The sequence below is a fragment of the Onychostoma macrolepis genome, chromosome 09 (assembly GCF_012432095.1).
Source record: "Onychostoma macrolepis isolate SWU-2019 chromosome 09, ASM1243209v1, whole genome shotgun sequence".
In the NCBI taxonomy this organism is placed as follows: Eukaryota; Metazoa; Chordata; class Actinopteri; order Cypriniformes; family Cyprinidae; genus Onychostoma; species Onychostoma macrolepis.
Window position 1 is genome coordinate 17,441,766 of NC_081163.1, and position 17,616 is coordinate 17,459,381.

Here is a 17,616-nt window from a genome sequence, read left to right on the forward strand (position 1 = left end):
ATATTGTGGAATATTAGAATCGGAAATATTTATTATTATTTTAAAATGTGGTTTTGTGATAGCAAAGCTATTTAAATACAGCTGCCAGTTTTCAGTGTTACATGATCCTTCAGGAAGCATTCTAATATGCTTATTTAGTGTTCAAGAAACATTTATTATTATCAATGTTGAAAACTATATTTTTGCATATTTGTATAGGCTTTTTTTTTTTTTTGATGAACAAAGTTCAAAAGAGCAGTATAGATTTAAAAAAAGAAAGAAAAGAAATCATTTGTAACATTATAAATGTTATCCTTCCTGAATAAAAGCAAAAATAAAATCTTACTGACCTCAAGAATGTAAATGTGATTGAATTGCAGCTTTTCACATAAAAATCACTTCTTTTTTTTTTTTTGGTCTTGAGTTTTGTTTGTTTTTTGTTTTCCGTTTTTAACATGATTGCTCTTGCATCGGTTATTACTGATTTGCATGCTGTCTTTGCATATACTGCTCAACCTTGCTTGCTGAGTCTTGTGTGTCTGTCTCTTTTGCCATCTTGCTTATTCTCTTCTCTTCTCTTCTCTTCTCTTCTCTTCTCTTCTCTTCTCTTCTCTTCTCTTCTCTTCTCTTCTCTTCTCTTCTCTTCTCTTCTCTTCTCTTCTCTTCTCTTCTCTTCTCTTCTCTTCTCTTCTCTTCTCTTCTCTTCTCTTCTCTTCTCAGGAGGACAGTGAGCGATATACACGTGTCTCACGGAGACATGCTTCGGTTTGTACCTTTTGTGTTTCAACTGTCTGTCCATCTAAACCACTTCCACAAACACTTCTCATGCAATTTCACAACAAGTTTGTCTTTCAGGAAATAAAAACACACTTGGATTTTATTCCAAATGCAATTACTTTAAGTCAGACTTATTTTGGGGCTCACTGGTACTGATTTTCTGTTTATGTGAGTTTAAACTCTTGCTAACTGTGGACTCCATCTAATTATACCTTTTTTGTCCATCAAGGTGTCAGATGATGAAGAACGGATGTCAGTGGGGAGCAGGAGCAACATACGGGTCAGTATCAGTGTAACTGTATAGTTCCTTATAAACAGTGCTGTCGGTCTGAGTGTTTGTTGTAGGTGTATACGAGTGTGTGCTGGCTGTGTTGTCTAAGGTTATAAAAACAATCCAAAAAGTTCTTCATGCTGATGGTGGTTTTGTTTGTCTGGGCAGTTGGATTTGGATGCGGCGGGTGCTTACGGCGGGGTAAGAATCTCAGGGCGGGAAATGTTTCTTCAGGCACGAATGTTATGTCATTACTTTCAGGTTCCTGTTAAAATAAAATGAGCACATAATTAACATAAGTTCACAAGACATTTTTGTTTTTGCACTGTGGTGTGTTTCAACTAAGTCTAGCTAATACCAGATTCTACATTTGTGATGTTTTGAAGTGTTTCATCAATATTACAAGTGAAGGGGGTGCGGTTTGTCTTCTGGATTTGATCAAATATGACCATATGAGATCATAACATTTTTATGTCTCTGAAGTGTCTGAATCTTCACCTGCATGTTCACAACCATGAAGTATTGAGCAGTTAATTCTGCAGTTTTAATACTACTTCCATTTCCCACCATCCTGTCCAGCTTCCCCAGGCCTCCTCCTATCACTCACATAAGAAGTCCAAGAAAAAGAAGAAACATTCTTCCAAAACCGTACGTTCACAGCGCTAATGCACGTCACATGTATGTTTGTAACAAGAAGATGTAATATCAATCATGACTTGTCTATCCCACAGAGCAATGGCTATGACGATGATCTCAGCCCATTGTCTAGTCGGGTTAGTGGTGCAAATAACCGTGTGATGATGGTGTTTGAGTATTAACTAGTGTGTTGGTTCACCTATTATGACATCCAGGAGGCTGTGTTTTTAATTCATGATGCAGTAGTGTGACTAACTCGGGTGTGACGTGGTACGAATCAGTGTGAAGATTGTAAACTGGACTCTATATTTGTGCACAGAGCTCCAGAATCAGTGATGAGAGCAAAATATCTCGCTCCTCTAGACTTGATCGGCAGTCGGTGGGTCTCAAGCCGGCATCTCTTTGTGTGATTAACATGAAAATATATCTAACATGAGTGGATGATTGCCATTGTTTTTGAAAAAGCATGATGGATTTGTTACAAAATAACATAGTGGTTGGACTAATTAAAACATTTTTAATGATAAGCATTAGCCAAAAAGTGTCTGCACCAACACCAGGACTTTCATTTTATATGTATTTATTGATATTACAGAATCAAGAAGTTGGTATCTATAGTATAAATTTGTTTATTTTAGTTTCAATTTTTATATTAATTCTTATATTCAAGTTATTTATTTCTAATTCTGTAAATGCTATGTAAAATAAATATAATTTTTTGAAGCATTGTATCACTTTCTAACGATAACAGCAACAGACTTTTTAAAAAATCTATATTGGTTGACCACTAAAAAAAACAACAACACATTTTTAGCTGATTTGCTGGTATTCCAGCCTGTTCAGGCTGATCTGGTTTGCTCTGTTTTAAAGAGGTTTTAGACACTCAAGCTGAGAACTAGCATGCCAGCCAGCTTAATACCAGCTAGAGCAAATAAAATGCTGAAGAGTTTAGGATTTGGGTAGTTACTTTGTAAAATAGTAGATGTAACGTGACTAATTAGTACAGGTGTGTTTCTATGCAACAGTTGTATGCATGTGAATTGTAGCAAAAAATAATGGCTTTTCACACTAAAATTTTTGCCCTAGGTAGTGTTAACATCTTTTTATCTCCAAATTACACTGCCAAATATATGAACTGTTCAGTCTTAACCCTGGGTAATGTATAAACAGTGTGCAGCATGAAATAAGATAATTATTGCAAAAATGATCCTGGGTGAACATTTTCAAGTGTGAAAAGCCCATTTAGTACCATTCCTGGCCTCAGCTGGCATTGCACATTTTAGCATGGTAAAACATTTTTCTCCCTCCGTCACTCTGTACATCTCTCACGCTTCTGTCTTCATCAGTTCATCATTCAATCATCTACATTATTTCCCATCGTTTTAGAAAGCCTGCTATTCATCTGAGCTGTACAGCAGCAGTAGTTATTCCTCTAAACATCAAGCCCCTTCCTACAATGGCTACCAGGTCTGTCATCTTCATCCGCTCCGTCCATGCTGCTGAGTATCTATCCACTGTTTAAATCCCCTCTCTGTTTTCTTGTATCATTTTTTTCCCTGTCATGTCCACCTTTTTTGTAGTTATTCTCCACTTTCACTCTGTATTTGACTTGAAATGTTCATCTCTCCTGTCTGTTTAGTTGTCTTTGCTGCACAGCAGGAAGCACAGGGTTTGTGCTGCTCCTCATATTACCCTCTGCCCCACAGCACTTCCTGTACAATAATATGCGCAGCTCTGTACACACGTTTTGAATACTTTCACTCTCATTCACAGCAGGTCATCTGGGGTTATTAGATCTTAAACCCTAACTAACTAACTGCTTGTGCTTTGGCTTTGACTTATAGTCCTTAAAGATGAAGTGTGATGGAAATGTATGTGTTTTTGTTTCATTTGTTTTCCCAACCAGACTTCCCAAATACCTATTATAGTTATTTTACAATGCTTCTTTCCTGGTAGATATTGAAAAATGGTTTTAACCAATATTTTGTGATTCTGCTCTAAATTTGACATCATTAGCTCATTAGTCAGTTGACTTTTTAAAAGGGGATTTATCCTATGAATAGCAATCTCAGCATATTAAACTGGGATAAAAATGAATAAAAATATTGAAAAATTACACACTTCACCTTTTAATAAAAATAAAACTGGTTATAGACCTTTTCCCCACCAACCTGGCAGAAATCAAATGACGTGATCATCTGAATGTGATGAAAGACTATTGATACACTGTGCATAAAAATGGAAAACTGAGACTGTGGAGAGAGTTTGCATGTTCACTTGCACAGAGTGGTTATGGGTAAGATCTCAAGGCATGAGAAGGTGATAAAAATTGTGTTTCTCTGTTTATATCTGTCCGTCATCAGGGCTCTGTATATGAGGACAGTCTCTACAGTGGCTCTCGACGCTCCTGTGCTCGTGCTGTAAGAATGATAGTGCTAAACTGTAAATGTGCATGAAAACATTACCCTATTGACCTGTGGATTCAGTTCCCTAACCAACATGTGTGATTTTTTTTTTTTTTTTGTAATATTCTCTCTTCATAAGAATTCTCAAAATATTACTTGTGTATGTTTTAACACATTAAACACATGGGACTGTATGTGATTTAGAAGCTAATGCAGGTCAAAAATGCTTTGCAATGTTTTTAAAAAGGCTTTGAATTTGTTTTGTTAATTCCATAAAGCTAAGAGTGCTTTATATTTGTGTAGCTGACACTCTTAACATTGTCACATGACATTATCTTTTGATAAGCATCAAGATTTTTGGTTAAAATTGACATGAATGTTTAAAGGAAAGTGTGCATTTTAAGTGTTTTTAAATATATTTTAGCAATCATCATAAACTATATATGTGACCCTGAACCACAAAACCAGTCTTAAGTCGCTGGGGTATACTGTATTTGTAGCAATAGCCAAAAATATTGTCTGGGTCAAAATTATCGATTTTTCTTTTATGACCAAAAATCATTAGGATATTAAGGATCATGTTCCATGAAGATATTTTGTAAATTTCTTACCATGAATGTATCTCAACCTCATTTTTGATTTGTAATATGCATTGCTAAGAACTTCATTTGGACAACTTTAAAGGCGATTTTCTCAATATTTAGATTTTATGCACCCTCAGATTCCAGATTTTCAAATAGTTGTATCTCGGCCAAATTTTGTCTGATCCTAACAAACCGTACATCAATGGAAAGCTTATTTATTCAGCTTATGTATAAATCACAATTTTGAAAAATGTACACAAGACTGGTTTTTTGGTCCAGGGTCAAATATGTAAACTATTATATTTCACTAGTTGGTTTAATTGATTTGCCGTACCACAGAACCATTTAAAAAGTACAAATATTACATGTTGTCTCTCAAATTAATAACTGCATGTATAATCTTAAGAAATGAACAAAATGCAGTTAAAAATAATTTTATATGCAGTATGTTACACAAATTTAAATGTCAATTATTTCATGTCAAGCTTGTTCTCTAACAAAGGATGTTTAAGGCATTGACAGGCATGTATGTTGTCAAAGTGGGTAGTTTTCTACCAGCATGTTTTCTGTTTGTAAATTTGTACTGCTTGTAGATTTGTATTTTAAATTTTTTTTTTTTTTTTGGAGAATCTTACAGATGTGCGGTGACTGTATCAGGCCTGAAATGTCTGACAATCTCAAATCCATTTTGTGTACATCGTCCCACTTGCTCTGTCTCTCTGATTCTTCACATTCTCATAGTGTGTGTGTGTGTGTGTGTGTGTGTGTGTGTTCGTTCCTCTAGTCATCTGAATACAGTGGTTTCCTGGGCTCTAGCTCTAGGACTTCGTCCAGAGCAAATTCTGCATCTGGAAGTCCAGTGGTGAGCAACTTCACGGTCACTGATGCCCAAGATGATCCTGGACTATCACAATTATATTTCATAAGTTGCTTTCTCAGTGACCAATTCAGTTACAGCTACAAGCATCCAGTTCTTTGGTGCTTTTGCTTTTAATGTCTCATAAATCCTGTACTGTGTGAAATTGATTGTTGATGTTTCTAGCTAAATCAGTGGATGAATATGCTTTTAGTCTCTGAGTTAAATTGTTTAATTGCTTGAAGTTTACCTTAAGTAGGGTTGAGTTACTTTAACAGTGTAAGAAAGGACATCTGAGGTGATGTGTGTGTTTGTGTGCATTCTTTCTTTGGGTGCATGCAAAAAGCCAACTGTTAAACTTGGACAGTTGAGACCTCTCAAATAGCTGAAATACCTTTCGCATTGATGTTAATTGCTGCCATCTGGTGGTTTCCAGGAGGACTGCAGCAGCTCAGTGGCTAGTTTTATGCGAAGCTCAGCTAGTATCAGTGCCCTCTCTAAAGACCTTGACCGTGTGGTCATTCCTGACCTGCCAAGCGTTAATGGGAGGTTGTCTATGGTATGAGAGTGAAATCTTTGGGTTCATGTGATTTGTGGTGGTTGATGCCCTGGTTTAAATTGTGCGTGTGTGTTTGTGCATACAAGCAGTGGCATGTTGAATTGAGGTGATGGTCTGCATGCGAGATGATCAGTGGTCAGAAAAGTGGATGATCAGTGTGCAGAAAACCACAGAAGTCTGATGCTCGTCATGATGCTTGCTAGAAATTTATTATAATTCAAGGTTATTTTAAAAAGACATATTCGCAACACCCTGTTAATTACAGTATTGCTTGATGGTTGCATATTGATTATTGATTGAATACTATCATTGTGGTTTGAATCTTTTCAGCTTGACTTAGACTGATTTTCTTCCTCTAATGGAAAAATATATTTTTACTAACTTTTTTGTTTTAACAGCATGTCTTCAAGGAACAGCATGAATCAGAATGAATGAATAAGAGACTCGATGGCTTGACTTGATTTTTACAAGACTACGAAATCTATTGACTGTGTATCATCTTTTTTTGTTTACAGGCTGATGACCGGTTAGAGCGAGACTACTTGGAAAAGGTTTGTGATGGTTTTTTTTTTTTGCCAATTTGTTTATCTTTTTAACCATTTTAGCCTATATTTACATGATAAACTATTATTTTTAGGGATCTTCACGATCATCGACTATTTCTGGTGCCACTCTTACCTCTCTGGGTGGGACGTCCTCACGGAGAGGAAGTGGAGATACATCCATCTCTGCCGACACAGAAGCATCCATAAGGGAAATCAAGGTGTGTGTCCTGATCTCTTTGTCTTGTGCCAGTTTAAATTTAAGCAGCAGGTTTATAGAACCATATGATATCATCCCAGGATTTCATGGTATGCTCTTACTGTTTACATATTGGGCAAATGTATCCAAGTTAATAGCACTGTAGCATAGCATATTTTATAAATTATATTTATTCATAATATAATTTAGTCTGATAAAGACTCATTGCTCATTTTCATCACTCCTCTTGCTCACAGAAAACAATTTCCACTTTCATTATGTTGCTCAGTCCTGTTCCTGGTGATCTGGCTTCCAACAAAGTCTCAGCTCTAATCATACACACCCGAATAATATAACTTAAGATGTTTGTGTTTTGAACTCTTCAGGAGCAGGACTGACCACCTTCTACGATCTGCTTCACTGTTATTCTTGTTTTTTGCTCAGTAATTCATTTGAAAATCTGGTGTTCTTTACCCTTCCATTGCTCTTCCTCCACTGCATCCTTTATCCTTCCTCTTCATGCTTTTCATTCAGGAGATCCATGAACTTAAGGATCAGATTCAAGATGTGGAGGCAAAGCACATGCAGAACCTCAAAGAGCTCAAGGTACATGGCTGGTAAAGGCAGTGCCAGTCAAAATCCCAGCGAGAACCTGCTTTGTTTGAGTTATGTATGACAGTGCTGACAAATGAACAACAAATTTTGTGCTTTTTTTTTAACCAGCGAGTGGCTGATCAGAAATATGATGAGATTATATGATGGTTCTTATCTGGCTCTCGTCTTGCATGTTTATATGTCTGTGCCACTGAAGTGTAGAGCCTCATTTTCTCTGCCTTGCTTTCATCTTTGACTTTATCTTATTCTCCAAAACATATTGTTACACATCCCTCTTCATGATTTAGTTTGATTCGATTTTAATTTTATGGAGAAATTTAGTTTAAAATTGTTCAAGACTGATGTAGAGGTTGAGGTATTGTAATGCGTGCACAGACGTGTGTTTGTGAGTGTTTGCTGGTTTTCATTGTGGTGTCTTGACTTTTTAAAGGATTCTCTTTTGGAAGTGGAGGAAAAGTACCGTAAGGCCATGGTCTCCAATGCACAGCTGGACAATGAGAAGACCAATATGATGTATGAAGTGGACACTTTGAAAGACTCTTTAATGGAACTGGAGGAGATGCTCTTTGAAACACGCCGTGAGCTTGAGGAAAAGTGTAAGGTCTGTACAATCAGGTGTGCATTACAATAAGTTGCAGTAATGCTTTGTTGTAATATATTGCCGAAACACTAATAATAGATTGTTAAAATAGTAAGGGCTTTTAATTGGAAATTGTATTCATTAAACATTTCAAGTAATGTTTTTGTCATTTTATGCTTGAAATAGAATGGTGTAAAAATGCCGTTTTGTACTTAAATCTCAGTGATCACACTCTTAAATGTTCAACTTAAAGGGTAAAACACCACTAAAGGCAGTTTTATATTTTAGGACCTTGAACGAGAGAAGCATGCTCATAGCATCTTGCAGTTTCAGTTCAGTGAACTGAAGGAGACGCTGAAACAGAGTGAAGAACTGCTCACTGTGAGTACTGTAGTATTTATGTCTCTGTGCTAAAACCTGTCTTTTTCAAACACTTGGCTTATCTGCCCATCTGCTTTAACAGCTTTTCTCCTTCCTTCATCTTTGGTTTTCTTCCATGCACAATACCTCTCTATAGGAGATCCGTCAATTACGGCTCAAGCAAGACGGCTATGTTAGGGAGATTTCTGACCTCCAGGAAACTATTGAGTGGAAGAATAAAAAAATTGGGGTATGATCCCTCAGTATCCAACTCCTGTAAAAACAATATTTGTCATTACCTTCACTGTAAGAGAATTATAATTTTGTCTTTCAAACATATAATTGAAGATTAGCTAGATTCCACATCTGTTTCCTGCTACAACCTGTCTGTCATTGCCAAACTGTTCTTGTTGTCTGCAGCACTGATGTTTTCATTGCTTTCACCTTCTTTTTCTCCTCTTCGCCACATCTTTTCCAAATCCCTTCTGGTGCTGTTCAGGCATTAGAAAGGCAGAAGGAATTTTCTGATGCCATTCGAAATGAGCGGGATGAGCTTAGAGATGAGGTTGTTCAGCTCAAAGATATTTTGAAGGTATTGATATGCGTGGTGAAACTAGGGCTCACTCTTTTCTCATTAAATTTTTCTAACAAAAAAGTTTTATATAAATTTTTAGTAATGTACAGATGCTAAGACCCAGACTATAATGTAAATCGAGACTGATTCGTTAACACTCAATCTCTAACTGAATGAACAGAATCATAATCATATTATCTACAAATACATGTTTAAAAATAAGAAATCTAGGTCCAATGCATCTAAATTTAACCTGAATTTGTTTTTATAATAAATATACTAATATTAAACTGTTTTCCTGTCCAGAAACATGGCATTGTCCTTGGACCCGACTTAGCCACCAATGGAGAAACAGAGGAAGAAGTTGGAACGGCTGATCAGAATTCTCAAACTGCATCAGCTGAAATCCGAGAGGGGAGTAGTGTACTAGGTAAGCTGCTTTTCTTAGCTTCATTCAGTGCATGCTAATATGTTTTAGCTTTTGACACTTTGCATTTTCAGCTTGTACAGCTCAAGCCAAGTCTAACCAAACTGCCTGTTAAAAATTAACATCTCTCACCCTTTCCTGCTTCCCTGTATCCGCTTTGCATATACAGCTAGAATGAAAGTTAACACTACAGAGTCATGTCTCTTTCTTGAGTCCATTTTCCAATACTCTGCTGGATGAGTGTTTATAAATTTGCTGAAAAAATGTCATCATCCTTGATTTTAAAATCAAAAATCAAGAGAAGGAATTGCAGAGTAGTTTGTTCAGTTCTTGACTTCACTTTGGGGTTTTCTTCTTTGGGACATCCTTCAAGATTTTGATTTGTATGGGTTTAAGAGCTTTGCCATGGAGTTTTTTTTCGCTCCTTTCCCTCTTTCTTTTTCTTCTTGCTCTAAACATTTGCCAAATATTCAATGGCTTCTACAGACTTTAACTACTGACACCTCAATCATCTCCCAGGCACTCGTCAGTTGAAGGTGTGTAAAGACCAGCAACAAAAAGATTTGGATGATGGGCTGTCAGGGAATCAGCAGTTTCCACATGCCCCATTCAGTTCTACAAACGCACCTTTAGAAGCAAGTGAGAATGGAGACCATGGGAACCAAATGAATCAGGCCGTAGAGCAGCTTGAGAATAGACCTGAACAACCTGCAAGTTCTGTTGGTGATGATGAACTCACTGCAACAAGACCCAAGGAAGAGATCAAATCTGAGGCACATATAACAGAAGATTCAAGAGGTAATACAGTGGAATTAGAGTGCATTGTTCACAAGGATGGACATTTGGAGACAGATCAACAAGAGAGTGAATGTGTCAAACCTAGTCAGGTCATCAAAGAAGAAGCTCCTTTAGAGTCTGTCTCTGGTTCTGTCCATGCTGAACCTGATAAACCCGGTGAAACTGTGCTTGATGATAAACTCAAAGAGGAGCCTGTAGAATCATCTCAAACAGAGAAGCTTGCCAAAACCCAAGGTGCCAGTGCTTCAAATAAAAAGAAGAAAAAGAAGAAGAAAAGCAAGCAGAAGCAGAAACAGAGTGACAAGCAAGATAATGACACAAAGATAGATGACAAGAATGAAACAGTTTGTAGTGAAGACAATCCAAACCAAAAAACGGAAGGTGATCTAGAAGGAAACCATCAGGAGCCCTTAGGATATGATATATCCGAAACAATGATGAATACAGATGTCCCACATGATGCTAAAAGAACCAGTGAATTGGATGGTATCAAAACAACAAGCACAAATATAAATGCTGATGATGTTCAAGATAATATTCTGTTAGTTACAGATGAAGCTGATTTAGCAGGAATTTCTAAAACAATCTCAAATTTTGATTGCCCTGAATCTAGCAATGGCATCCTTTCAGATAATCTATCCAGCAATGTTATCTCTAACCCCGCAAACATTATTGATAAACACACTGAGGATTCAACAAATCCTGACTCTGAAGCTGTAGTCTTTAGCTGTGAGCTTTTATCTACAGAAACGGAGACTTCACTGCCTCATGTACCATCTGCTCAGTCCATGGATGCTGTTGAAGGGGTTGTTGAGTCCACCAGCTGCTCTGATAACATTGAGAAATATTCATCGGTAGATATGAAGGAAGTGAAAAGTCATCTGAACTGTGAAGTGGAAGAACAGGAAGAAAATGTCCAGAACATTGATCTAGATGGGACCACTAACCCTGAGGATCAAGATGACTCTGCTCATCCCTCTTCCCCTGTAATGGAGAAGGTGGAAAATGAAGCTGAAAGGGTAATCCAGGAACAACCTATTGATCAGCCAATGGAAAACCAACTTCAAGACAGTATTGGAGCAGAATTGGACCAGGAAGAGGTTGAGAGACGACATGAATTGGATAAAGAAAACCTTAAAGCGCCTACTGAAAAAGTGTCTGATACTCAAGACAGTATTGGAGCAGAATTGGAGCAGGAAGAGGTTGAGAGACAAGATGATCTGGATGAAGAAAACCTTAAAGCGCCTACTGAAAAAGTGTCTGATACTCAAGACAGTATTGGAGCAGAATTGGAGCAGGAAGAGGTTGAGAGACAAGATGATCTGGATGAAGAAAACCTTAAAGCGCCTACTGAAAAAGTGTCTGATACTCAAGACAGTATTGGAGCAGAATTGGAGCAGGAAGAGGTTGAGAGACAAGATGATCTGGATGAAGAAAACCTTAAGCGCCTACTGAAAAAGTGTCTGATACTCAAGACAGTATTGGAGCAGAATTGGAGCAGGAAGCGGTTGAGAGACCAGATGATCTGGATGAAGAAAACCTTAACGTGCCTACTGAAAAAGTGTCTGATACTAAAGATATTATTGGTGCAGAATTGGACCAGGAAGGGTTGAGAGACAAGATGATCTCGATGAAGAAAACCTTAACGTGCCTACTGAAAAAGTGTCTGATACTAAAGATATTATTGGTGCAGAATTGGACCAGGAAGAGGTTGAGAGACAAGATGATCTGGATAAAGAAAACCTTAACGTGCCTACTGAAAACGTGTCTGATGGAAGCCATGTTGACAACACTCCTTTAATTGAAACACAGGTTCAGGTTGTGCATGATGATCACCTGTCTCCCAATGAAGCAATTAAGGAATCGGTTGGAGAGTCAGATTATTCTGACCAAGAACCCAAGGTAGAAAAAGATGAGGAGGAAAGATCAATCCAGAATCAGCTTGAAGTGCAACTGCCTGAAGATGAAGAAAACCTGGTAAAGTCAGATGTGGCTGCTCAAGAGCTCAAGGAAGAAGATGAGGAAGAGGAAGATGAAGGAGAATCATTCGATTTTGATGAAATGGATCTCGAAGCATCATCAGATGCCCCTCTAAAAAACTTTCTAGATCAGCCAAAAGAGAAAGGTACTCTTTTCAAAGATGATGTCCAAGAAGCAAGCCAGGAATACCAAAGCAATGTCACTGAAGAGGACCAAATTCAAAAAGAACATCATCTAGAACTTGCAAATCAGGAATCAAAGCCAAAAGAGCAGAAAGATGATGGACATGACACAGAAAACCCACAAACAACAACAGTTATAGAAGGATGTTTGAAAGAGGACAGCCAAATCAGCAGTGAAGTCAAACCTAATGCTCAGCAGCACGATACTTCTGGAAATAAAGAAGATGCATTTGAGGAGCATCAGCAGGCATCAGAAGACGTGATGCTCAGTGAAGGAGTTAATGAGATGGAGACAAGAAATGTAGGCCAAGAGATGAATAGTTCCATTCAATACGAAAACAAGGTGTCAAGTATTTCAGGAGATCAGGAAGTTGAGAAGGAAACCACAGAAAGAAACAAGGAAGAAGAAAGAAAAGAATCTAAAAAAAGTGGAAAAGGGAAAGGGAAGGGCAAGGGAAAAGAAGAATGTAAAATGTCTTAATAGACAAGGACATTGCTGAGTCTCTTCTCAGCATCTTCAATTGAAAAAGTAATTTGCACTTATCTAGGTCCTAATGAAATTATTTTGGGACCATTACTTCAGAGAACCCTAAAATAACCAAAGATATCTTGCAGTCGATCACAATTATCAGTCATTGCATCTTTTTCAGCAAACATTTTATACATGTTTTACACCTGATTAACAATACAGAATGAACACTTGAAATGAGTTCAAACGGTATTTAAAATCCCCAAACCAATTACACATTAAATGCTATCAGTAATGGGTATAAAGTGTCATATTTATTATGAAGTTTTTCATGAGCATGAATAAAATGTTTCTCATACTATGAGTAATACAAATTATCAGCTTTCTGTCTTTGTCATGTTTAGCAACTTCTTAATTACAATGTTTTCGGTAACAAAGGACCTGTAATGTATTTTGTTTAAATGGGTGTTATGTTGTTTAAAATTGTGGTAAATAAGAAATATTATTTTGTGTCAAATTTATTAAACATTCCTCAAAGGATTTGACTGGAGCTTTGAAGTTACATTTTGTTTTTACAACATATTTGTTGGGAGATACGATTGTAAAAAAATGGAAATATTTTATTCTGTTTGGTGAAGATGGTGTTGGAACATCGAGACATAGTGTTTATGTGAACCATGTATTTTAAAATAAAACTTAAGCAATTAAAAGTACGTTTTACACTATTGTTTATTGATTGTGTTACAGCAGAAATTTTAATTTTCCAGCTGACTGAATAAGTTTTTATTGTATAACGATAGAGGACATTTAATTAAACTGCTACAGATTAGATTGACTTATTTTTAAGTGATGAAAGTTTTATTTTTTAGGACATGAATGTCACACATTCATTGCATCACAAACCTCAAGTAAGCTCACATGAAAAACACTGTCATGTAATAGATTGAGCGAACGTTAAGAGATTTTGACTACATGAGGCTGAAGCCTCAGAGGTCACTGAAGTTTCTGCATGTTGTCCATCCTCATCCTTCACATCCCAGCATAGGATAGCCTCACTTTTTGCATGCCCTGACTCCTCACCCTCCATGCCTTTGGCTCCTCCCACCCCTGGTATGTGAAATCTTTCCTGTCTAACCTTGGAATTTGTTTTAACATGAGAATGTAATATTTATTATTGCAAAAGACGTTTTAGATGTTTAACTGTAGTTGTTCAAATGTATGAATGTCCCAAAATTGGTTATTATATTGAAGTGGATATACAGTTGTTTTTCAAAAAAAAAAAAAACCTGCAAGAAAAAAAATGTTGGTTGTTGTCTAATGGTTGAACTTGAATCTGTTGAACTTGCTTTTCAGAAATTCGCTTGCGAAAACTGGTTGATGAGAGGGAAAACTTAATAGAGCAGGTGCGCTGCTGGCAGTTACAGTACTTTACATTGATTTTATCCTTATTTTGTGCCATTACAAGCATGATTTTCTGTTTTTTCTATTCAGGTTAAGAGATTGAAAGGTCAACTTGAGCAAAAGAAACCGAAGAATGGTATGGAGGATTCATCCAGCCCAGAGGGAGATGTGCTGGAGAACGGTGGTGACTCCAACATCATGGATATACAGAGTAAGAAACTGCCTGCACTCAGTCAGCTTCAGGGAAAAAGTCTTCAGCTCACAATGTTCATTACATTGTTAGCAATCATTTTTAACAGATTTGGTTTATTGCCAGAGCATATAAGACCCTCAGCCTCAGATGTTGAGAAATGTGGTCCAGTGTCCTGACATTTTATCCTACCCATCAGATTGTCCTACCAGGCCATACTGCGCATGCACACATGAATATTGTGTCATTTTTCTCACGCTGAGCAACAATAATTGCTGTATTTGCATTACTGTAAGCAGTAGGTTTAGGGTTGGGGTAGGTGTAGATGTTAAGCGCGTGTCCCAGGTCGCTGCCATGGAGACAAACCGAAACCATTAATGCTGTGGTGTGAGTTAGAGAGAGTGCGCTAATCGCGGGAAGAATAAAATGGATAGTAAAAAAAAAAGAAAGGCATTGGAGGATGACGCGGCCAAATGTGCCAAACTGACAAATATTTTTTCAAGAAGACAAACGAGCACACGTGAACTGGCGACTCAAGGTACACTAGCAACATTTACAGTTATGCATTTGGCAAACGCTTTTATCCAAACTGACTTACATTGAAGGAATTTTTTTTATTCGGTTTAGTATCAGTTTTATTCATTTTTTTCTATTGATTGTCTGTTTCAATTAAATGTAAGTGATTTTAGCCTGTTCTTTCTTTCTTTCGAGATGCTTACTGATTTTCCATTTAGTTACTGATGACTGCTTGGCAGCTTTCAATTTTGAATTGAACTTTTTTTTTTTTTTTTTAATAATGTTACAGTTGTATGTGTTGCAGAAATGTTTCATATAATGTATTTCATTATTTTATTTATTACATTGACGTGTATATAAAAAAACAATAGTGCAAAAAGTATATTTCTTAGTGCACTACGTTACTTTATTTTCGTTCGAATGCAAACCATTTTTTCATAATGTAACAGTTGGACTACTTGTTGCAGAAAAGTCAGTATGTGATTTGTTATTGATATTTATGGCCATATTTACATTATTCATATTTTTTATTGAAACGTCAAAAATAAATATAACAGGATAGTAAGAACAGATCTGTCACTTCATTTATCCAGATTCCACCGGGAGGGGGGGAGGGGGGGGGTGATAGGTGGTGGGCTGGTCTTGAGCATTACACTCCCGGGCTGAAAACTGATCCCACTCCGGCCCTGGGGTTGGGGTAGGTGTAGATGTTAATGAACCATAATTTGACAGGTAGCATTTTTCGTTGTTGAATTGTACTACCTACTGTCTTAATGGGAGGTAGCAAAATCTGACTGGGTAGCACAAATCGACAGAACTGTTCTGCTAGGTCTGTTCTGCCATCACTAAAAATGGCTGTGGTCACTCTCATCTTAAAGAAACCTGGACTAGATTAATCTGTTCTGAATAACTTGAGACCTATCTCCCTTTCATTTCCAAACTGCTTGTAAAAGCGTTTGCTTTGCAGCTACAAGCACATCTCTCTGCCAACAATCTTCTTGACCCCTATCAATGTGGTTTCCAATCAGGCCACAGCTCTGATATAGCACTGCTAAAAATTACCAATGACCTTTTAGTATCTACTGATTCTGGCTGTATTACTGTTCTTATCTTGCTGGATTTAACAGCAGCTTTTGACACCGTATCTCATCATATACTTATTTCTCACTTATCAGCTATTGGCATCACAGGTACTGCTATGTTTTGGTTTATATCATATCTCTCGAATAGACTTATTTTTTATTTGTGTTCAAAACTTTAAATCGTCGTCTTGTTCACTCTCTCAAGGTGTCCCTCAAGACTCTGTTCTTGGACCTCTCCTGTTCAACATTTATTCGCTTCCCCTTGGTCAAATTATCCATAGCTACTGTCTCAGCTATCATTATACTGATGACCTGCAAATTTACATATCAGGTTGCTCCGCCTCTACTATTTCGCTTAATTCACTGAATGCCTGTATTGCTTACATTTAAAATATGGTTACATAGCAACTTCCTAAAACTAAACGGCAATAAAACTTAGTTTATTGTATTTGGTCCACCACCTCTCTCAAAATCTGAACTGAGTATATCCATTGATGGGGCTAGGTTAACAGCATCTTATTCCATTAGAAATTTGGGTGTAATATTTGACCTGTCACTTACATTCCAATCTCATATTAGTTCTGTTACCAAGACTGCATTTTACCACCTCCGCAATATTGCCTGTCTGCGTCCTACTCTCAGTACCAAAGACACTGAAACTCTCATTCACGGCTTAATAACTTCTCGTCTCAATTAGTTACTCACTTCTCATTGGACTGCCAGCTAAAACTATTACTAGGCTACAGTATGTTCAAAACTCTGCCTTTAGTCATCAGTCAAGTCAAAAAGTCTGAACACATTACCCCATCAGCATTCAGTATAAAATTCTTTTAACTTTTTAATGTCTTCATGGACTTGCTCCCCATTATCTATCTGAACTGCTGCACTATTATAGACCTTCTCGCTGTCTTCATTCATCTGATTCAAATCTGCTTACTGTACCTTGTTTCGTCTCATATCAGTGGGTGGCAGATCTTTCAGTGCTGTAGCTCCGAAACTCTGGAATTCTCTTCCACCAATTCTTCGTGACACCCTAACTGTATCATTCAACTAAAAATTGAAAATACTTTTCTTACAGTATTTCCAGCCTTCTTCTGATTAATGTTTTGTTGTGAAACTACTGGGTATTTGTGTTGTGCTTTCTGGTTTTGCTGTTAAGTCAGTGTGTATTTATATACTATCACCTGAATTTATGATTAAAGCTGTTTATGTATTTTCTGCTTGTACAGTGACCTTGAGCTTGGGAATGGCACTTTATAAATACAACTTATTTGTAAATGTTCCTTATTTCAGGGGACGCGAACAGACACGTCAATGACCTCAAATTTAAGCTTGTCAAATCAGAGCAAGAAGTCACGGCACTTGAACAGAATGTGAGTTATTTTAATATATTTCATTACTATTAATAATTGTAACTCGTTTTACTCTTCTAAAATATGAAATAGTGAAACATTTGAAGTGTTTTTAATTGAAACTCGTGTTGTAGGTCACAAGGCTCGAGGGTCACGTGACCCGTTACAAAGCTGCATCTGAAAATGCAGAGAAGGTGGAGGATGAACTCAAAGCTGAAAAACGCAAACTGCAGCGAGAGGTACAATAGCCCAATAGCTCTGCTTTCATTAAAAATATATACA

The 17,616-nt window shown here is 37.1% G+C and overlaps 1 protein-coding gene across 25 annotated transcripts in view; it reads left to right on the forward strand.

The window, feature by feature from the left end:
• Positions 1-17,616, forward strand: part of lrrfip1a (leucine rich repeat (in FLII) interacting protein 1a) — a 41,085-nt gene that overhangs the window by 22,181 nt on the left and 1,288 nt on the right. For 2 of the 25 annotated variants that reach the window (XM_058787651.1, XM_058787649.1), the window contains 20 exons: positions 700-744; positions 986-1,036; positions 1,196-1,228; positions 1,607-1,675; positions 1,759-1,800; positions 1,983-2,042; positions 3,050-3,130; positions 3,303-3,332; positions 4,027-4,083; positions 5,437-5,514; positions 5,945-6,067; positions 6,583-6,618; positions 6,705-6,830; positions 7,343-7,414; positions 7,854-8,024; positions 8,292-8,384; positions 8,521-8,613; positions 8,863-8,955; positions 9,244-9,367; positions 9,884-13,506. In XM_058787651.1, coding sequence (XP_058643634.1) covers positions 700-744; positions 986-1,036; positions 1,196-1,228; positions 1,607-1,675; positions 1,759-1,800; positions 1,983-2,042; positions 3,050-3,130; positions 3,303-3,332; positions 4,027-4,083; positions 5,437-5,514; positions 5,945-6,067; positions 6,583-6,618; positions 6,705-6,830; positions 7,343-7,414; positions 7,854-8,024; positions 8,292-8,384; positions 8,521-8,613; positions 8,863-8,955; positions 9,244-9,367; positions 9,884-11,775 — 3,369 coding nt within the window. In that variant the 3' untranslated portion in view covers positions 11,776-13,506. Of the gene's footprint in view, positions 1-699; positions 745-985; positions 1,037-1,195; positions 1,229-1,606; positions 1,676-1,758; positions 1,801-1,982; positions 2,043-3,049; positions 3,131-3,302; positions 3,333-4,026; positions 4,084-5,436; positions 5,515-5,645; positions 6,068-6,582; positions 6,619-6,704; positions 6,831-7,342; positions 7,415-7,853; positions 8,025-8,291; positions 8,385-8,520; positions 8,614-8,862; positions 8,956-9,243; positions 9,368-9,883; positions 13,507-14,146; positions 14,197-14,284; positions 14,406-17,275; positions 17,356-17,468; positions 17,574-17,616 lie in introns of those variants that run through there. The other 23 variants (XM_058787663.1, XM_058787664.1, XM_058787667.1 and 20 more) reach the window with 21 other exon arrangements.